Genomic DNA, 22,607 nt, shown 5'->3' with positions numbered 1-22,607 from the left:
TGATGTCCGGAAAGATGCTGCTGCTTCGATACCGTTCAGGTGCCCCAGCAGAGCCCAGTAGTAACAGTCCGTGTCACAACGAGATCGGTCGCGGGTGGATCGTGATACGAAATATAGGTCAATTATCACGGAGGATACTATGGAAAACTGGTGCCGGGTCGCGATAGTGTTGAGTCTTTTCGGGTTCCTCAAGGACTTCCGGCCGAGTGATCCTTTTGTGGTGCAATTTCTGAACGGCCCGTGGCATAATATTTCCGCGGAGCAGATCAACCAGCAGGTGTTTCCGGTGGGGACATATTCGTATGGGATCCAGTTGGTGATTACGTTCTTGATAACGGACTACTTTCGGTACAAACCGCTGATTATCCTGTCTGGTTTGGCCGGGATCGCTTATTGGGTGTTGTTCATCGGAACGAATGCCTTGCCGTGGCTACAAGTCGCCGAAGTGTTCTATGGGACTTATAAGGCAGCGGATGTGGCGTTTTGGTCGTACATTTACGCGAGAGTGGATAAATGTTACTATCAGAAGATTACGTCGTACACGAAGTCTTCGTCACATTTTGGAAAGTTTATCGGAGCCGTTGTCGCACAAGCCCTACTGTTCTATGGATTGGTGGATTACCTGGATTTGAATTACGTTTCGCTAGCAGGTGAGCGTGGGAAATTGGATCCAGCAAAAAGGGCTCGGATAATCATAGTGTTTGCTTAATTGGTTAATATATGTACATATGTAAATCGAATTGACCACGTCCCGCGCTTATCAAATCGTAATGACGGCCGTGTGGACAACTTGTGTTTACTATCAAAGAACTTTGTAGAAGATGTAAACCTGTAATGGAAATAAGGGAACTAGTTTTAATCGATGCGAGAACTATGAACATTCCGTGAACCTTGTTCGCTTCTTTAAAAAATATTGTTTACTAGCACAAGTCAAACATCAATCAGATTGATGTGTTTGAAATTTTGCTCTATCTATCCATTTGATCGGTTTGATCGAGGATTTTTTTTTCGACATGCTGGGAATCGTTACAAATCGTTGCAAAGGTGGAAAAGCAAATCATGATCATGTGCCATGTTTTCCAACAAAGGGACATTCCACCGGAGGAACTGTTACATGTGTTGCGGTGACCTAGTTTTAAAGGCATCCATAGTCCAGCGGAATGGCAATCTCTCACGTGGGACGATCCTTTTCTTCGTTGATAAGGATGCATCGTATTTCACAAGCAAGCAGCAATGCCTATTGTATACAGTACGGTGTTGTCTAGCAGTTCAGTAGGAAACTCGTGTTTAAATGTTTACTGTTTATTTGTTATGAATCGTTGGTCATGATTCAATGGAAATATTATATCACGTGTGTTTTGGTAAATATCATATCGCAGGTAGAACGGCCGAGTAAACAACTTTTTGAACATACTTTTACGTTTTGTAATGCAGGTCAAAAGACGCTTATACCGTTTTATATTCTCTGTTTAAGAGATTTTTAGCCCGAGACGCACATACTCATTAAAAACGCAAAATAAATCTTCTAGCTTGTTTTTCTCCTGGGTTATTTTAATGAGAGAAGGGGAATATCTGTTGCATTTTAGTAACCGGCGAACTCCATTGAAAACTGCACACCAAAATAAACCTGTCTCAACATAATGGCACTAATGGTTTTAATACCAGAACAATTATTTAGACTGTGGGTTCCCAAACTGTGGGTCGCAAAAGTTAAAACGTGATTCATCCTTCGTTTCTTTTCTATGCCACAAATCTATAACAGCTTCAAAATTAGGATCTAAGTAATAAATGAATGATTGCTGAATAACAAATTTATGAAGCCAATAATGGCCTCCTTTTTCCATCCGAGATTTTAGCAAATACAATGAAGTTCAAATTTCTTCCAAATCCAATCCAAATCCAATCTAAATCCAATCCAATTCAAATCCATATCCAATTCAATCCAATCCCAATCCAATCCAAATCCAATCCAAATCCAAATCCAATCCAAATCCAATCCAAATCCAATCCAAATCCAATCCAAATCCAATCCAAATCCAATCCAAATCAATCAAATCAATCCAAATCAATCCAAATCAATCCGATCCAGTCAAATCAGTCAGGTCAGTCAGGTCCAGTCAGGTCCAGTCCAGATCCAGTCCAGGTCAGTCGATCGATCAAGATCAGTCAAGATCCAGTCCAAAAGTCCAAGATCCAGTCAGATCCAGTCAGAATCCAGTCAGATCAGTCCAGGTCAGTCAAGTCCAGTCAGATCCAGTCCAGATCAAGATCCAGTCCAGATCCAGTCCAGTCAGATCCAGTCCAGATCAATCAGATCCAGTCAAGATCGATCCAGATCGGTCAAGTCAGTCAATCAATCCAGTCCAGATCGATCCAGAGTCCAGTCAGATCCAGTCCAAGATCAGGTCAGTCAAATCCAGTCAGTCGATCAGATCCAGTCAGGTCGGTCCAAGTCAGTCAGGTCGGTCAGGTCAGTCCGATCCAGTCCAGGTCAGTCCGATCCAGTCCAGATCCAGTCCAGATCCAGTCCAGAGTCGATCCAGATCCAGTCCAGGTCCAGTCAGATCCAGTCCAGATCCAGTCCAGATCCAGTCAGATCAGTCAAGTCCAGTCCAGATCCAGTCAGATCAGTCCAGATCCAGTCCAAGTCAGTCAGGTCGAGTCCAGTCAAGTCGGTCAGGTCCAGTCCAGATCCAGTCCAGATCCAGTCCAGGTCAGTCAAGGTCAGTCCAGATCCAGTCCAAGTCGGTCCAGGTCGGTCAGGTCAGGTCAGATCCAGGTCCAGATCAGTCTGGTCAGTCCAAGGTCGATCCAGTCAGTCCGATCCAGATCGATCCAGTCAGATCAGTCCAGTCCAGGTCCAGTCAAGGTCAGTCAGATCGGTCAGATCAGTCCAGATCAGTCCAGATCGATCCAAGTCCAGATCCAAGTCAGTCCAGGTCAGTCCAGAGTCAGTCAGATCCAGTCCGATCCAGTCCAGATCAGTCAGATCCAGTCAAGTCAGTCCGATCAGTCAGATCCAGTCCAGATCCAGTCAGATCAGTCCAGGTCAGTCAGATCCAGTCAAGATCAGTCCAAGATCAATCCAGATCAGTCCAGATCAGTCCAGATCCAGTCCAGATCGGTCAGATCCAGTCGATCCAGATCAGTCCAGAGTCCAGTCCAGATCCAGTCAAGATCCAGTCAGATCAGTCAGATCCAGTCAGATCAGTCCAGGTCCAGTCAGGTCCAGTCAAGTCCAGTCCAAGATCAGTCCAGATCAGTCCAGATCCAGATCAAGTCAATCCAGATTGATCCAGGTCAGTCAGTCGATCCAGATCAGTCCAAGTCAGTCAGATCGGTCAAGTCAGTCCAGATCAGTCCAGGTCCAGTCAGATCCAGTCCGATCCAGTCCAGATCGGTCCAGATCAGTCCAAGATCAGTCCAGATCCAGTCAAGAGTCAGGTCCAGTCCAGTCCAGATCAGTCAAGTCGGTCAGGTCAGTCCAGATCAGTCCAGAGTCGAGTCCAAATCCAGTCCAGATCAGTCAAGATCCAGTCCAAGTCAGTCCAGATCGATCAGATCAGTCGATCCAGGTCAGTCAAGATCGAGTCAGATCAGGTCCAGATTCAGTCCAGATCGGTCAGTCCAGTCAGGTCAGTCCAGATCCAGTCCAGATCAGTCAGATCCAGTCAGGTCAGTCCAAGTCAGTCAGAGTCAGGTCCAGATCGGTCAGTCCAAAGATCAGTCCAGATCAGTCAGGTCAGTCCAGATCCAGTCCAGGTCAGTCCAAGATCGGTCAGATCCAGTCCAGATCCAGTCAGATCAGTCCAGATCCAGTCCAGGTCCAGTCCAGATCCAGTCCAGATCAGTCCAGATCAGTCCAGATCAAATTCAGTCAAGTTCGGTCCAGATCAGTCCAAGGTCGATCCAGAGTCGGTCAGTCCAGTCAGTCCAGGTCAGTCCAGATCCAGTCAGATCCAGTCAGATCCAGTCCAGGTCGATCCAGATCCAGTCCAGATCAGTCGATCCAGGTCAGTCCAGATCAGTCCAGATCCAGTCCAGATCCAGTCCCAGTCAGTCCGAAGTCCAGTCCAGGTCGGTCAGGTCAGTCAGATCGATCCAGAGTCAGATCCGAGTCAGTCGATCCCAGTCCAGAGTCGAATCCAGGTTCGGTCCAGGTCAGTCCAGATCAGTCAGAGTCAGTCCAGTCGATCCAGGTCGGTCAGGTCCAGTCAGGTCAAGTCAGTCGATCCAGGTCAATCAAATTCAGTCCAGATCCAGTCCAAATCCAGTCCAAAGTCCAGTCCAGATCCAGTCAAGGTCAGTCCAGATCAGTCAAATCAAGTCAAATCAGTCCAGATCCAGTCCAGATCAGTCCGATCCAATCAAATCAGTCCAAATCAGTCCAAATCGATCAGTCCAGTCCAGATCCCAGTCAGTCCAGATCCAGTCAAATCAATCAGGTCAGATCAAGTCAGTCCAGATCCAGTCAAATCAGATCAAATCCAGTCCAAATCCAGTCAGGTCAATCCAGTCAAATCAGTCAATCCAGATCCAGTCAGATCGAGATCCAAATCAGTCAGATCAATCCAGATCAATCAAATCCAGTCCAAATCAATCCAAATCAGTCCAAGTCAGTCAAATCAATCAGATCAAGTCCAGATCAAGTCAAATCAGTCAGATCAGTCCAAAAGTCAGTCAAATCAAATCGATCCAGGTCAATCCAAAGTCAGTCAGGTCCAAATCAATCCAAATCAATCAAATCGGTCAGGTCAGTCCAGATCAGATCGGTCAGTCCAAATCAGTCAAATCAATCGGTCAAATCAGATCCAGATCAATCCAAATCAATCCAAATCGGTCAAATCAGTCAAATCAATCAGTCAAATCCAATCCAAATCAATCCAGAATCCAATCCAGATCAATCCAAGTCAATCCAAATCAGTCAAATCAATCCAGATCCAGTCCAGATCGGTCAGATCCAAGTCAGTCCAGTCGGTCAAGATCCAGTCCAGGTCCAGTCAGGTCAGTCCAAGGTCGATCAGATCCAGTCCAGATCCAGTCAGATCCAGTCCAGATCCAGTCCAGATCAGTCAGATCCAGTCAGATCAGGTCAGTCCAGATCCAGATCCAGGTCAAGTCGGTCCAGTCCAGATCCAGTCCAAGGTCAGTCAGATCAGTCCAGGTCGGTCCGATCCAGTCCAGATCCAGTCCAGGTCAGTCCAGGTCCAGTCCAGGTCAGTCAGGTCAGGTCAGATCCAGTCCAGATCCAGTCCAGATCAGTCAGATCCAGTCAGATCCAGTCCAGATCCAGTCCAGATCGGTCAGTCAGTCCAGATCCAGTCCAGATCAGTCCAGGTCGATCCAGATCCAGTCAGGTCAGTCCAAGTCCAGATCCAAAGATCGGTCAGGTCAGTCAGATCCAGTCCAGGTCAGTCCAGATCCAGTCCAGATCAGTCAAGATCCAGTCCAGATCCAGTCCAGATCGGTCCAGATCCAGTCAAATCAGTCAGTCCAGATCCAGATCCAGTCAGTCAGATCCAGTCCAGGTCAGTCCAGATCAGTCGATCAGATCAGTCAAGATCCAGTCCAGATCGGTCAGATCCAGTCAGATCGGTCAGGTCAGTCCAGTCCGGTCCAGAGTCCAGTCCAGATCCAGTCCAGGTCAAGTCCAGTCCAGGTCCAGTCAGGTCAGTCCAGATCAGTCCAAGTCGGTCCAGAGTCGGAGTCCAGTCCAGATCCAGTCCAGATCCAGTCAGATCCAGTCCAAGTCCAGTCAAGTCGATCCAGATCGATCCAGGTCAGTCAGGTCCAGTCCAGATCAGTCGGTCGATCCAGATCAATCCAGTCAGATCGGTCAGATCGGTCAGATCCAGTCAAGAGTCCAGTCAGGTCAGTCCAGATCAGTCCAGGTCAGTCCAGATCAGTCCAGGTCAGTCCAGATCCAGTCCAGGTCAGTCCAGGTCAGTCCAGATCCAGTCCAAGATCAGTCCAGATCCAGTCCAAGGTCAGTCCAGATCGATCCAGGTCCAAATCCAGTCCAGGTCAGTCCAGAGTCGGTCAGTCCAGTCCAGATCAGTCCAGTCAATCCAGGTCAGTCAAGTCAAGTCAGATCCAGGTCAGATCCGGTCGATCCAGTCCAGTCAAATTCGGTTCCAAGTCAATTCCAGGTCAGTTCAGGTCCAAGTCCAGTCCAGATCAGATCCAGATCCAAGTCAGGTCGATCAGTCAGTCAGGTCGATCCAGATCCAGATCAGGAGTCGATCCAGTCAAGGTCAGTCAGATCCAGTCCAGTCAAATCCAGTCCAGATCCAGTCCAAGATCAGTCAGGTCAGTCCAGGTCAGTCCAGATCCAGTCCAGGTGATCCAGATCCAGTCGATCCCAGATCCAGTCGGAGTCAGTCAGATCCAGGTCAGTCGGTCAGGTCAATTGGGTCAGTCGGTCAAGATCCGGTCAGATCAATCCAGGTCAGTCAAGGAGTCAGTCCAAGTCCAGTCAAGGTCGGTCAGATCCAGTCCAGGTCAGTCAAGTCAATCAAATCAATCGGTCAAATCAGTCCAAATCCAATCCAAATCCAATCCAAATCCAATCCAAATCCAATCCAAATCCAATCCAAATCCAATCCAAATCCAATCCAAATCCAATCCAAATCCAATCCAAATCCAATCCAAATCCAATCCAAATCCAATCCAAAACGCCACCAAATGGCTACATGATATCTAAATTAAATTTTGGTTAAAACAAATCAATGCTCGCAGGACTTTGAGATTTTCTAGATCGTAAATCATGTTCCGTTGGTCTTCATTTTTCAGCCACCTTTCAGAAACGCCTTATAGTTTCCTAAACCACTAACCATTTTCTACCGGTCTTTCAGAAGCGCATTGTGACTTTTCAAATCACAAACCAATTTCCTAAGGTCTTCCAGACGAGCATTGTGGTTCTTCAAAACACGAACCATTTTTCCAGCGGTCTCCCAGACGCACCACCACAAACCATTTTCCGACGGTCTTCGAGACGCGTCTTGTGATTTTGCAAACCGCAAATCATTTTCCGATGGTCTTCCAGAAGCGCCTTGTGATTTTGCAAACTAAAATATATCACTCTTCACAATTTAACTACTTGAATTCAACTCACCTCATGAAATCAGTGACAGGATCTAAAAAGTAGACTGGCAGGATCGTTAAAATGTGTGGCCTTAAATGGCCGGAACGAAATTATGTCAGCGACTCTCCGTGGATACGTGTGCACGCCGCGGAGTTCTGACCAGAAGAGGCAGAGTCATGGCTTGCTCCTCACTGATTGACACGGTGAGGTGTGAATCTATAAACACACGCTGAAGGCATTTTGCTCAAACACCACAGTTCTGTCGATCTCATTCGCCGTTTGACCTAAAATCCTATAATATTCATTTGCACCGGATGTATCAGTTATGGTGATTCAGGAATCTTTTAACGATGCTGCAAGTTCCAAGAACTACTGTCTTTTGGATGCTTTGTGGAGGTTATGAGATAGTTCTAGTTCTCCCAAGGATATCAGAGGAGATTTCGGGACGATTCCGATTGCTGACATAGGTACAGGAATTATACGCACGTCCTCCAAGTTGTGGTACTTCGTTATCTTGTTGGAAAATGCTGTTTGGATATTATGATTGTGCGGTACAGCAATGTCGATGAGGGTTACCGGCTTCGTTCGTTTGTCGTTGACCACAATTTTTGGACGATTCGCCCGAATGAGGACAGCCTCGCGGGCCCAATACAGATTTACGTAATTATTTTCCGGAACCGAATCAGCTGCGAAGCAAGTTGTTGGTGCACAACCTTTGCGACTTCGTTTTGGTGACCGAGATGAGCTGAATCTGCTAAGGCAGCACACCCGGACACGATATGCTCGATAGTCTCTCCTACTGATTTGCACTTCCTGCAGCGGTCCTTCACGTTTTCGTGCAATATATTTCTTCTTCTTCTTATTGGCATTACATCCCCACACTGGGACAGAGCCGTCTCGCAGCTTAGTGTTCATTAAGCACTTCCACAGTTATTAACTGCGAGGTTTCTAAGCCAGGTTACCATTTTTGCATTCGTATATCATGAGGCTAGCACGATGATACTTTTATGCCCAGGGAAGTCGACACAATTTCCAATCCGAAAATTGCCTAGACCGGCACCGGGAATCGAACCCAGCGACCCTCAGCATGGTCTTGCTTTGTAGCCGCGCGTCAATATTTACTGCCGATAATTCTCGTCGCATATAGTAAGTGTATAGCCTTTACTCGTACTTAGTGTACGAGTAAGGCAAAAAGTGACCCCAGTGAACTCGAAATAATGGTAAATTAGCTACATCTATCCATAGCAAATGACGTACTTTTTTTTAATACTCCGCGTTGAACTTTAAATAATAGATCCAACTATATGCGGAGAAGATTTATTTGAGAAGTATTCATTAAAGGGGACCGCATTTTAGTTCCTTGCATTTAAACTAATTTAATTAAAATACGTGAATGGAATCTGTAGTTATGTAATGTTTAATTAAGTAATAAAAGCGGAGTACAGAAATTGGTGGTGATGCCCAAGTAGATCTTCTTCCCAATTAACGGATAGGCCAATAATGACCATACATTGCATCAGCAACTCTAGAAAAAGTTATCAGTTGAGGTGTAAACTATCTTATGATTTAGTCAGATAGAATCTTATCTCGAGTCAGTTATAACCTGTTAACAGTAGATTTCATGTATGATATTGAAATGAACTTATGATTATGCTGCATTTAGGTTGTTTTCCCTGCAATTAATACGGAACGTAGGTACCTAAATGGAAGGTTATCTATTTGGAGCCGGTCATAGAACTTACAGATGAAACATAATCTCGCTATCATAAAGAGAATTTGTGTTTGGCTAGTATCAGAATCTATGAATGCATAAATAGCAGGTAACTTTGCTTGCAAACCTCGACACTCAGCTGAGGGGTGGCAAATCCACAGTCGTGGGGTGGTGCGATATCAGTAAAGATGATGAAGGCTTGTAATCTCTAGAGCCATGCCAGGTTCCGCAATCGTTTCAACGCTTGTCTTTTATTGCATAGGTATTATTGTTTTCTGTGCTAACGTAATTTCATGGCAATCGTTCCGATTTTCTGTCACAATCGTATACCACGTGCTGATATGGTGAACATGATGACAACCGATTACTTTGATCGGCAACTTGTTGTTAGAGTTTGGCGATGTTGCTGGTTTTGCAAAAATCACATCTAATGTTTTTGCCTTTCTCGTATACTAAGTATACGTAAAGGCTATAATTTCACTCCAAAACCAAACTTTTGATAGAAGGCTCGGAGACCCATAGTGTTATATACCAATCGACTCAGCTCGACGAATTGAGGTGATGTCTGTTTGTGTGTATGTATGTATGTGTGTGTGTGTGTATGTGTGTATGTGTACAAATTTTGTAGACACACTTTTTGGAACTTAGCATTACTTGATTTACTCGCAACAAGTTGCATTCGACGGGGAATGCGGTCCCATTGTTTGCTATTGAAAATTGGCCTGATCGGACATTGCATTTCGAAATTATTGAAAATCATTGTTTTTTTCCCAAGGGTCCCCTTGGAAAAAAATTTCAAAATCGAAAAATTGTTTTTTTAAGAATGGTGGGAATGCATAGTAATTAATGCAAAACATGCAAAATGATAGAAAATATGCGATCTATCCCCTAAAGTGCTTTTTTGACCTTTCCTATGTGATTTTTTCAGTACATTTTACGATGCACGAGAAAGGCATCATCGCCGCTAGGTGGATTAATCTGGGTTTTTAGTTTTCTCACCACTTGTGCTGATTTGAAACAATCGATTTGAAGCATACTGCCCATGATTTCATAGTTGACGTAGCAACCATTGCACTTTCGCATGTATTTCTAATAAGGGACAAACATCGCAAATTTAAACATTTTCAACCCGTAAATGAGGTTTGGAACAAGCAACGTATCGATGTTGCAGAAGTTGAATTACCGTAGTAAACGCGTAACAAGTTAAATTCGCTTAAATTTTGATTGGTTGATACGTCAACATAGGCAGCATAGGTATTTAACCGAATTTGTTTTAGCACTTTTACTCTAAAACGCATCTGCTATCTACGCATAATAAATTGAATCATGTTAGTTTTGTTGTTGACTTTTTATCACAAGGTAGTCTATTTACAGTGTATCTAAAAAGTATTCGTCTATCTGCATATGTAAAACTAAGGCGTGATTGAAGCAAAATCATTTTTTTTTAAATTTGGTAGAAGACTTCCATTAGAGTAAGGAAGCGACAGCATGATTAGTCCGGAGAAGATGGTCGAAGGCCAGTGAATCGACTGGACAATCTGGCAAACATCTGTTTTATTTCTCCCCGAAAATCAATCAATTATCAACCGAAGCATAAAATCGCGGCGATCAATCAATTGTCATCATTGCTTTGGAAATAATTTTGGCAATTCCTTTAGAAACTTCTTTGCAAAATCTTTCCGAAATCTTAAAGGTCCTGCTTTGGAAATTTGCTTGAGAATTCATTCTGGAATTTCTCCAGGATTTCTTTTGAGAATTTCTTTTGAAAATCCTTCAGAAATTCTTTCCATTCCAGGAATTCTCTTCATGAAAAATTTAGAAAATAAAGCCATTAACTCCAAAACTCATTCGGATATTCTTTTAGAACTTCCTCTTGCTTCTAGTAAAACCAATCAAAATTCCTTTTTAAATTGCTGCAGGAGTTATTCCGGAAATTTTGTTGGAAGATTTTTTCCTGAAATTTAATAAAGAATGAAATAGAAAATCCTTAACGAATTTTTGGAAGAGTTTCTAACGGAAATGTCAATGTCAATGGATGCCGACGGAACTCTAGAAGTAATTTCTGAATGATTCCTAAAAGAATGTCTGAATGTGTTTCTGATTTCCAAAAGAATTTGTAAAGGAATATTCGAAAGCCTTCTAGCCTTCGAAAGGAATTTCTAATTTAATTTCCGGAGGAATTTTTAATTTATTTTCTCAAGAATTTCTGGGTAAAATTATGAAGATATTTCTAAGAGGAATTTCGAAGGAATTCCAAGAATTTCGTCCTAGAGTTTCAGAAGGGATTTCTTAAGGAATTACTAAAAGAATTTATTTGAGAATATAATGGAATAGTTACTGATGAAACTCATTTAAAAAATTGAAGGCGTTTCTTAATCAATTTCGGCAGGAAATCCTAAAGCAATTATGAAAGGAGTTCATAAAGAAAATCAATAAAGGATTTCTTCTAAAGAAATTTTGGAAGGTTTTCCTGAGACAATTTCCGTATGTATTCTTGAAGAAATTTTTGAAGAGGTTGGAAACAAATTTCCAATGGAATTTACTAATTTCTAAAAGAATAACCGAAGGAATTTTAAAAAGAATTTCGGAAAAAAATCTTTAAAAATCTTCGGGAAAAAATCTTGCAAAGGAATCTTGAAGGAATCTCTAGAAGCATTTCAGAGGAAATTCTAAACGGATTTTCGAAGGAATTTTTGCAAGGTATTTCCGAAAATAATTTGGACTTTCCAAGGATTTCCTGAAGAAATTTCTGAAGTATTTCTCTAAAACAATTTCCGTAGGTATTCTTGATAGAATTCCCGAAGAATTTTCCAAAGGAATTCTTAAGGGAATTTCCAAAGGAATTCTTAAGGGAATTTCCAAAGGAATTCTTAAGGGAATTTCCAAAGGAATTTCTAAAACAAATTCCTAAAGGAAATTTTAAACGCAATTTCCAAATGAAAATCCTCCGGAAATTGCATCGGAGATAAATCCCGAAATTTCTTGGGATATTCCTCATAATATTCTTTTGAAAATTCAAAGAAGAAATTATAAGAAAATTGCCTTTTTTCAGGATTTTTTTCAGTACCTAAAACATCTACGGAAATTATTTTAGGATTACCTTTGGAAATTCTTTTAGAAATTTCTTCGGAATAAATTTTAAGAACTCTGCCAGTACTTTCTCAAGAAATCCCTTTGGAATCTCTAGGATGAAATTCTTGAAATCCCTTCGAAATTTCTCTTAGGAATTTCTTCAGAACTTTCTCCAGGATTTCTTTCGAGATTTTTTTTAGGTATTCCTTCGGTTATATTTATTTGGATTTATTTAGCACTTCTTACCGAAATTTATTTAGACCTTCGGAGTTTTCATTTGAAATTCCTTCGTAATTTCCTTTGCGCATTCTTTCAGAAATCTCTTCAGAAAATCCTTTAGAATTTTTTTGAGAATCCTTTGTAAATTTCATTTAAATATTATTTTGAGATTTTTTTTGGCAAAACTGGAGAAATTTTAGAAGTATTTAAATGTATTTTAGGAAGAATTTCCGAAGAACAAAATGAATAAATCTGGGACAAGAATTTCTAAACGAATTATGTATACTCTGAAGTAGTGCGTAACGGTGTAAATCCGGTCATATCGCCAGGCTCGGTACAACACTGAAGCTGACAATATGACGTCCCTTACCCCGAATCCCAAGGTGTCAGGCGACCCGTGCCGAGAGGATGAATGGCCTGGGGGGTAAAACAATTAGCCAGGCAGTTAACGGAGCCTGTAATGCTGGGTAGACACTTTTTCGAGGTGCATTACGTGGTAAGATTTACCACACTGTGCTCTAGTTCTTACTATTCTTGTTAATACTTATGAGTGATGGTCGGAAGAGTATGGAACGACTATAATTTGTTTTTAGATGACCCATCTTTTCCTTTCTGGATGGAGTCAATGGAGTAAATTTAAAAACGTAACTCAATCTTAGGCTGGTTTCGAAGCCGACGACATGAACCTTCAAGCTCCAGAGCGCTGGTTAATTAGGAAAGAAGCGGATACGAATTTCGTGGATCTGCTGAACCCTCTGACTGATTAGAGCTCTGTGTAAAGATGAGATTCAGAAATGCTCAAACGCAATGAAATCAGATCTCTGTACAAAAACGAATTCGGATCTCATCTCATAAAAATATGTTTGAGCTTCAGTACCGATGCATGGTCAAAATCAGTATTATCTCACTTATTGTTGAGCCGAAACTGATTGGTATAAGCCATTTCTCGAAGGGTATAAATCTAAAGAGGCCTTACATAAAGCTTGAGAAATATATGAATAAAAAACGACTACTTCATTTCTTCTTAATAGAAATGGAGCAGAAAGACATGCACTAAACAAATGACACGGGTATACTACAAAAGTTTAATGAAATGGACGCAGTGGTTCATCCCGAACAAAAAAAAAACGAATTATTAAAGGAATTACCTAAGGAATTAAAGAATCCACGGAAAAATTCCCAAACAAATTCCTAATAGAATTATCATATAATTTTTTAGATTTCTACAAGAATTCCTTCTGGAGCATCTGAAGGATTTTGTTTGTTCGGAAAACAATCCTCCAGGAGTTAATTCGGTTAGTCACCCAGCAATTCTTTCAGGTAAACCTTTGAAAATTCACTCAGGAATTCCATCGTGAATTTATTCAAAAATCCTTCACAAATACTTTTAGAAATACCTCCAAAAATTCCTTATGGAATTTTCTCGAAAATTTCTCTCAAAATTTGTCTAAGCTTTTGAAGTTAGAAGGAATTTCCAAAGGAATTTCTAAAATAATCTCTGAAGAAATTTATTAAAAAAATCGTAATGTAATTTCCGAAGAAATTTTCTTCGTCAGTGGTCGGAAAGGTAAAGAGGTGAGTCCTGATGGAAGAAAATTCATCCTAAGTCTACTTAATCAGTGCAAGTCGGCTTACAAAATTGCAAAGATTGTGAGTGGACCCGTGCAACCGTTAAATCGATTATTGATCGGATTAGCCACACAAAAACCTTGCAGAGCAAACAACGGAGTGGTCGTCCGCGGGCGTTAACTGATCACGATGAGCCATTTATTTTGCGGAAAATCAAGAAAAGTCAGAAAACAAGAGCACCAATGCAGGCAAGTATGTTAGGAAGGAGAGGTACTGAGGTACATATTTCCTCACGTCAAAATCGGATTTTCTAATTTCGATTCGGTGTTGTTTTTTTTCTCTTCAAATTAGATAGGTACTTTAATGCAAAAACTCACTATGTAATAACTCCTTTAAAAATCTGAATAACTTTTCACAGCATAAATTTCAACATTACTTCACGAATACACAGGATATTCCGATTCCAAGTTGTTAGCTCAATGTTATAAATTTGTTGAAGAGGTGACTCTAAAAAAATATGTGTTAAAATATTATTAGCATTAGCATTAGCATTACGGTGTAATTCGTAGATTGGACACTAGTGATACCGTCGTCTTTTGACAAATCGGGGGCTACTTTAAACATTTTGAAACAAGAATTATAACGTAAGCTACTCTTAAATTGCCATTATCACCATCCGGGTGCCTTGTTGATAAATGGATGGCAACTTTCTGTTTCTAATTTGGTATTTTTTTCGTTTAGTTTTTTTTTAGAAAATCAAAAATCCAAAGTACCCCCCGGAATCAAAAGTAGCCCCGCACGACGGTACTCATGTTTTACTTTTGAGATCTTTATCTAGAATGCAATCAGAAATCAAGAAGGGGAGTGGTCCTTGATTCCAGTCTTAAACAAAAATAACAAAAGCATGAGGATTACTACTCCTGGCCACGCCCATCTTCACCGTAACTATGGATAGGAAGGAAGTGTTGATGAGGTACTTACTTAACGAGAGTCCACCGACTTAGTGACACCCTCATAAGAACCACGGAGTTGGATAATGAGGAATGTATTCGTTGGGTCAGGATTTGCCTGTAGCTGGCAATGTAACCGTGGTAGATCTTACCTCGTAACACACCACGTAAAGGTGTCTACCCCAGTGGCGTGGTTTTGGGCTTGGTTTTTTAGAATAAATCTTTTTTTCGAAAATAAAATTGTTCAGAAAACCCCCCCAGACCAATTTTCTGGCTACGCCACTGGTCTACCCATATGTGTTAAAATATTATGATAAAAAAGTATCGATTCTCCTAAATTCCAAAACTGTATGCTCTGCCGAATTAAACAACGACACTTCCTTAGCTTGTCAGAAAATCAACATTTTTTAAAGAAAGAAACTATTTGAGAACAGCCCTATGATCGGCTCTTAATACTGGTAGACGTATATCACTTCTGAAAATCTACTCAACAACAAAATTTACAAGCTGGTTACATTATCATAATGATTTTCTTCTTAAAACTAGCCCTTTGTGACATTATAAGTTTATAATTTTAAACGCTTGAATGAGCTATTGTTGATTTTCTTTGCGTTTTGATTCATCATCTTACGATCGAGCTAGAAGAGCGGTCAATTATAGTGAACATCAAGATCAAGGAATGTTTCAATCTTTCCGTTACAACTTCGATAAATAATAAAAGTGAATATCATGACGACTAAAATTAAAACTTCCCCCAAAAAATATGAAATTTTTCATAAAAAACCTGGACATTGTCAATAAAGAAATTAAGGTATGCAAGGTTTTTGTGTGGCTAAATAATTGTTTTTTCCTGTTCGGGTGTGCCACTGCGACCAATTATTAGATCTATTGTAGCGTTACCCGTATCCTTAGTGTTTAAGTGCATGTCGAATTACTCCAGTGCTATTGAGAAGCAAAGCAGTATCGGTTTCGCTACAGTTGTTGTTTTGTTTTCTCAAGATCACCATGACATGGTCCCGCTATTTAGACCCTTCATAGAGAGCAATCCCATTGAAGGCGCACCCCTTATCAATAGGAAATCAATCCTTTCTTGAGAAAACAGAACAGTATTACTGTTTTTGGCCATGCATCGGAGCCCTAGCCACATCCTTGTCTTGCTTCTAGGATATCACCAGTGAAACTCTTAAAACCTGGGATTTAGCTCTGTCTACAAAACCATTTCAAGCAAGAGCATTTGTTCAGTAATAAGAACTTCCGTGTGTTCCTCTAACTACCATTGTTCACCAGTTCAAGAAGAGTTAGTACGTATTTAAACCCCTAACTCGATTTTTCCAGCAGTCAGTTCAGCCTAGGACTGGGTACCGAGGTTCTTTAACTAATTGCTTGAAAAGTTGTTTCCGCTGCATACAGTTTAGCCTCAAGCAAGAGGAATTCGAGTCTTTCAACTGGCTGCAAGGTAACATTAATTATGTTTTATTTCTGAGACTGCTGTTGGTAGCGGGGACTAAATACGATGAATCCTTAATTACCACAACTTACTGCCCTAGCTAGAAAAATGGATTAGGCTAGGGCTCTGTTTGATAGATCTTACACCGCAACACACTACGTCAAAGTGATCTACCTTAGTTCGGGGAGGCTAAATAAATAAAAATTACCATAAACAATAAAGAATTTTCCACAAACCAAAATTATATCAGCATTTTTAAAAAGCAAAAATTGCAATTATTAAATACGAATTTTCCATAAAGAAATCAAAATGTTCCATTGAATAAATTTAAAAAAAATCATATTGTTTGTTAACAAATTATGTAACGCAAAGTTCGGAGTTTTTGATCCCTGCCTGCCACTTGTAACAAAAAGTAACATTGTTTATAGAGATGAGTGACGTTTAACGCTCGCACACTGATGTGCAATTCGGCATGTGTAAATACATGTTTGTTTTCCTTCTGCTCATAACCTCAAAATTGATCGAGACATCACAATGGTTGCAAAGGAGTCAAAAAATATATGGAAATATACTCATTTTTACCCAAACTTTGCTGAGTAGCACCATCTAGGAGTGTTTGTTTTTCTTTTATCGCCACTCACACATTCGGACGTGAGAATCTCAATACCCCTTCCTCCCCCATGTAACGCGTAATTATGAAAATTTAAAAGGGAGATTTTATGGGTATGGGTTTTAGGTGTTTCAAAGTGCGAAAGCCAAATAGCCTGTCGGGAATACATGTCGGTTTTTATGGGTTATGGGTCACTGAATCCGATGTTGCAAATCCTGAAAGCTGAACCAGTCATTTTTTTGGTCGCTTTTTTGCTCCCATTTATGTTGAAGCGGATTTTTCATTTTCTCTTTTCGAAGTCCTGTGGATTCCAACATTCATCGCGAGACAAAAATGTGTCTTCCCTCATCCATGCAACGCTTAATTGTGAAAATTTGAAAGGGAGATTTTTGTTTGTGCAACGTATGGGTTTTAGCAGAGTGTATGTAATTAAGAGTGGCGACATGTGCCGCATTTGACAGGTCTCCTGCTCGTTTGGAACACGATTTTGTATGGGAATGACAGATGAATTTTGTTCCAATTTTGACAGTGTCGCCACTCTTAATTACATACACTCTGGGTTTTAGGTGTTTCAAAGTGGGAAAGCCAAATAGCCTGTCGGGAATACATGTCGGTTTGTTATGGGTTATGGGTCACGGAATCCGATGTTGCTTACAAATCCTGAAAGCTGAACCAGACATTTTTTTGCCGTTTTTTTGCTCCCATTTATGTAAAAGTGGATTTTCATTTTCTCGTTTCGAAGTCCTGTGAATTCCAATATTCATCGCCAATATCTATAGGCCTATAGTATATTGCAACACTATGAATTGAGCTGATGTCTGTATGTGTGTATATTCGTGTGTAAATGTGTGTGTGTAGTCATTTTATAGACACACTGTTACAATAGACTCACACTGTCATAATAGACTCAAACTACCCAAGCAGTTTTCTGTGAAAAATTTTTAATTGCTAAATTCCAAAAAATGGGTCTATAAAATGTTTATACATAGTCACATACACACGAATATACACACATACAGACATCAGCTCAGTTCATCGTGTTGCAATATACTGTTGGCCTATTGGCCACATATCAAAGGTCAATTTTTATTTAAATCCTATAGCATTTACATAAACTTAGTGTACACGTAGAGAAAAAAGTGGGACATTTGAAATCTATATAACTCACGTGTAATTTCGTGTAAACACAAGGTTCAACCAGTGGGTAAGAGTAGACATACAGCAGTTTCAGTGTACTAAAAAGTTGTGTGCGCCACTTTGCGCCGGAACAAGTTACACAATTCTAAAACACCTCTAGAAAAAACACATTTTCTCAAATAACTTTCCAATTTCAAGAGATAGAGCTTCACAATCTTTTACAAAAACGTGTATTTTTGTTAGCCAAACAACTTTGTAGAAGGTGGTAAAAATGCCTGAAACATAGAAAAGAGTTATGCTCAAAAAACTGATTTCAGGGACCTTCCACAGAAAATGTCACATATCTCGTACTATATAAGTCATAGGTATGGGGTCTTTTTGGCAAAGTGGCTTGAAATACCATCTGCTACAACTTTCCTGAAGACACTAAGCTCATATCTGGTTTCGATGGTTAAGCAAAATTTTTATCTCACTTTTAGGTGGATTAATCATTTTACAGATTTTCTCAAAAAAGGCCCTTTTCATATCTAACGTCTTCTCCAAACAAACTACAGCGAAAAAATCAACAGAAACGATGTTATTAAAAAAGCGCACGAAATCGGCAAAAAGCAACACTGAACAGCGGTTGGCAGCACCATCTCAGAATCGAATGAAACTTGGTGGGCATAAAGATATGGAATTTCTAAGCCACTCTGCTAACATAGTTTTCCAAAAATTGTCATGAGTAACAATTTTTGAGGGCCTAATTTTTTTTTCATTGATTATTGATTTTTTTTAAAAAATCGATGTAACTCTAAAATGACAAGACTTACAAAAAAGTGTTGTATGGCGGACTGTCGTAAAATTCCCAGAAGTTTTTTGGAAAAATATCAAAAAAATGATTTCTACACTAAAAAAAAAAGTTTTCAATATTAAAATCAATATTACAAAAAAACCTCATCTCAGAAATCGATGGAATTTTTTCTGCAGATAGGTATTTCAATTATCTAACTTTTTTGGGAATAATGTTTCTGTGACATATTTAAGGAACAAAGTTTTTCTTACAAAAACTTTTTACATGTATATGACATGACACATATTGAGTGAAATTTTATTAGCAATAAAAAATTACAAAATTTTCCACAAAATATTTTTTTACAAGAAATAGAAAAATCTCCGCAACAAAATCAATTAAGAGCAATAAAAAAATATGGAAATTTCCTTGGAAAAATATAAATCAGCAATAAATCTGAGTATGTTTTCCATAGATAACCTTTTCTTAGAAGCGTTTATCGTCCATGGAAAATTTAATCAAATTTATTGTTTTTTTTTCGTATATTTTATGAAAATTTTCCTATTTTTCTGTGGATTTTTTTTTATTTTGTTGCTCTTTATTGATTTTTTTGTGGAATATTTTAATAATAAATTTATTTGAGCAGCACTCACTGATTTAGGGAAATGTTTAGCTGCATTTCAATTGATTCAATAGATTGAGTACATGATTAGTATCTGGTACATTTTAAGTTATGTAAGAAAATCAGTTCATTAGGTTGAAATGCGACTTCCCAATTAACGGATTCGCCAATATTGATCACACATTGCATCAGCAACTCTGGAAGAGGTTATCTGTTGAGGTGTAAACTATCTTATGTTTCAGATAGAACCTTATTTCAAATCAGTTGTAATCTGTTAACAGTAGATATCAAGTATGATATTGATATAATCTTAGTTAAAACTTATTATGATGGTGCATTTAGGTTGTACTTCCTAAGTTCAAAGCGAAACATATGTAATTGGAAGGTTATCAGCTTATGCGCCGGTCATAGAACTTGCAGGTGGAACATAATCACTACTCCACTATCATAATGTGAATTTGTGCATAACTAACATCATAATCTGCGAATGCATGATAGGCAACATGGCTTGTAAACCTCGACACTCAGCTGCGGGGTGTTAATTTCAAAGTTGTGGGATGCGATGCCAGTGTCGTTTACACTAAAGGTTTAAAATCTTCAGTGGCTGGTTCCGTTATCGTTTCATAGCTTGTCAACTATGCAGCATATTATGATTCTCTATGCTGATTTAATTTCATGGCAAGAACGTTCTCATGAAGTAAGTAAATCTGACAGAAGCAACGTGGATCCGAGTATTCAATTATAGCCTAAATTTTAATGGAATAGTAATTCGCCTTATGAAAACAGATACATTCCATTTAACGAACTCTAAAAATAATTTTCTAACATTTTAAAACTTGTTGCATGAATACCTAAATATTCTGTATTACTTAAGGAATAGTTTTTTTTGCCACATTGCATTGATCATCTGGGAAGGCAGCAAAATACATTTTCCATAAAGAAAATTTCTGTTTTTTCAGGGTGAGTTTTTATTTTAGTCATCTGAAAATGTGCCGTTAGTAACGATTCCTATTCCTACGATGTACTAGAGCATGATAGATATATGGACAATCAATACGTCCTCACAAAAGATATTTGAGTTACTAGATAAAGATTGTCGCTGTCGTCGCTGTCCGGAACATCTTTTGCTGGCGAGGATAGGGGATCTAATTGTCAATGAAGGAAAAATACATACGATTTGACAGTTAGGTACCACACATGTTTCGGACAGCAGAACAAAGGGAACCGAAGCGACAATCTTTATCTGGTAACTAAAATATCTTTTGTCCTCACACATTTCATTATTGTTCTACTGTCTTAGAGTCACAAAATGAGATTCTGCTTTCGAATGAAATATTTATTCATGACGAACGTAATTACCATTCCCCATTCAAAACACGCGGTTCAGATGCTTATCATAGAAAATCAATTAGACTTTTTCCACTCAAATTGCGTCTATGAATGAACTAATCAGCCAGTCCGTCGTCACGCATATGGCACTTAACATTCCGCACTCACTAACCTGATCTTCCATTCTCTCTCTCTTGTTTTGCAGTTCAACTATGCACCACGATCTTTGCCATGTGCCTGCCGCCGGCTCCGAAAAGCATCTACTTTAACCGGTCCGATGCATCGCCGGGCGCACCGGATAATCGCATCGCACGAACCGACCCGTGCCCCTCTACCCCTGCACCAGACGAGGCGCTCACGAAACTCTCCGCCCTGGAATTGCTCTGGTTCCACGTCAAATCTGCTTACAGTAATTTCACCGTGCTCCGGTTCAGTATTTGGTATGCCCTGGCCAGTTGCATCTACTACCAGGCGGTTCTGTACGCACAGGTCCTGTGGAGGACCATTAGCCGCGATGCACCCAGCTCGGAGGTGGTCCTCTGGAATGGAGCAGTGGAGGCGGTTCTGACCATCTGCGGAGCGGGCATCACATTCCTGGCGGGATTCGTCCCGCCGAAAATGCTGCACGTGCCGAATTCGTTACTGGGACTCAGCTTCATTTCGTTCTTACAGGGTGGGATTCTACTGGGGTCCGGGTTGACCGGTAGTTTGTGGGTGGCTTACGGAACGCACATAGCGTACAGTATATTGCATGCTTTTACGATAACGTTGTTGTGTTCGGAGATTGCGAGCAATATTTGTCGGGACAGTTTTGGGTTGGTTTTTGGGATCAATGCCATGGTCGGATCAGTGCTGCAGTGCCTTCTAACAGTTGTCGTGGTAAATTGTTCTTCTATTAAGGGTCAGTTCATAGTTTATGCAGGAGTTTGCGCTGCAATGGGAGTACTGTTTTGTGTATTCCTGTTGGTAGAGTTGAAGAAGTGGTGGAAGATCGTGTTCTATATGATCAAGATAAAGTTGAGTCCACGGAAAAAGATGGAATTGGATAGGAACAGTAATCTTCAACTAGCTTAGTTAGAAATGTCACGTCCATAAACAAATTGATCAATTTTTGTGATTAATTTTGGTGTGATTCAAGCTCTATATTAGTTAGATTATTGTGTTTTTCCTTATAAGTATCAAAAAGAAACAATTTTATCACCTGATTATATAATGCATACCAATAAGATAGAACAAATATATATACATAATTTTATTAAGAAATTTATTCTTCTTTTTTCATGCGTTAAGCAAATATCACAACCATATATAGCAGTGTGCCGCTTTATACACTGTATTCACCGACCGTAATTGTGACTGCGAAAAACCACAGAGAAACAGACGTCTCACTTAGAACAAAATGCAATCAAAATCATCGTCACGAAAACTTTGTCGCCCAATGCTAAAATCCCGGTGAGTGACCAAGCGGCAACCAGATGGCGGTAGTGTGCAAACGTCAAACACAAGCAAAATCGATGAAAGCGCCATCGGTGGCCGATTGACCACCTACAAAAAGTTAAATAAACCGTTAAAAAGGTGTACGATGGAACATATGTTGAGTGAGACGTCTGTTTCTCTGTGGAAAAACCATCGCCGATCCGTCGCTAGTCCAATATATCACTGACTGTCCACTCCGTGTGCTCCGGCGAGCTACCCAGAGCACCACAGACAAACAGAGACTTATGTGTGTTATATTAACATATACATTGATAGACGGTACCTGGGAGCTGCGGACTCGATCGATTCTAATTTTCAAGATATTTTGCTTGAAACCCGCAAATTTCCTCTCAGTGTTTAATGTACACGCTATGATTTTTTCACATTGAATTATCATTATGTTTATCTTTTAAAAAATAATTTCAAAGATTTCGTCGATTTACTGCATTGCATAAATTATTGTGCCGATCGTAAAATTAAATCATGTGTTCACTTATAAAAATTCCTCGATAGGTTTGAAATTATACCAAATAATTGAGTTTAGTTAAAAATAAACTACAATTAGTATGAGTTGATTTACACGTGTACTCTCTCGTCTGCGCTCAGAAG

At 40.0% G+C, this 22,607-nt stretch overlaps 1 protein-coding gene across 1 annotated transcript; it reads left to right on the top strand.

Annotated features, from left to right (window-relative positions):
• LOC134223358 (thiamine transporter 1-like) lies at positions 1 to 21,770 on the top strand. The gene is made up of 2 exons (XM_062702501.1): positions 1 to 650; positions 20,728 to 21,770. The coding sequence occupies exons 1-2, from the start codon at positions 140 to 142 to the stop codon at positions 21,594 to 21,596; spliced, it is 1,380 nt and encodes a 459-aa protein (XP_062558485.1). The 5' UTR covers positions 1 to 139; the 3' UTR covers positions 21,597 to 21,770.
• Positions 21,771 to 22,607: the final 837 nt, after the last annotated feature.

This window comes from Armigeres subalbatus, chromosome 3 (assembly GCF_024139115.2).
Source record: "Armigeres subalbatus isolate Guangzhou_Male chromosome 3, GZ_Asu_2, whole genome shotgun sequence".
Taxonomy (NCBI): Eukaryota; Metazoa; Arthropoda; class Insecta; order Diptera; family Culicidae; genus Armigeres; species Armigeres subalbatus.
Note: the sequence above shows the minus strand (reverse complement) of the source record. Positions and strands in the feature narration are given on the sequence as shown.

Bases quoted from the DNA above. Each gene is read 5' to 3' on its own strand.
- LOC134223358 (XM_062702501.1), top strand. From the start codon at position 140: ATGGAAAACTGGTGCCGGGTCGCGATAGTGTTGAGTCTTTTCGGGTTC. The intron at 651-20,727 runs GTGAGCGTGGGA...CTTGTTTTGCAG, and splicing joins GAATTACGTTTCGCTAGCAG to TTCAACTATGCACCACGATC.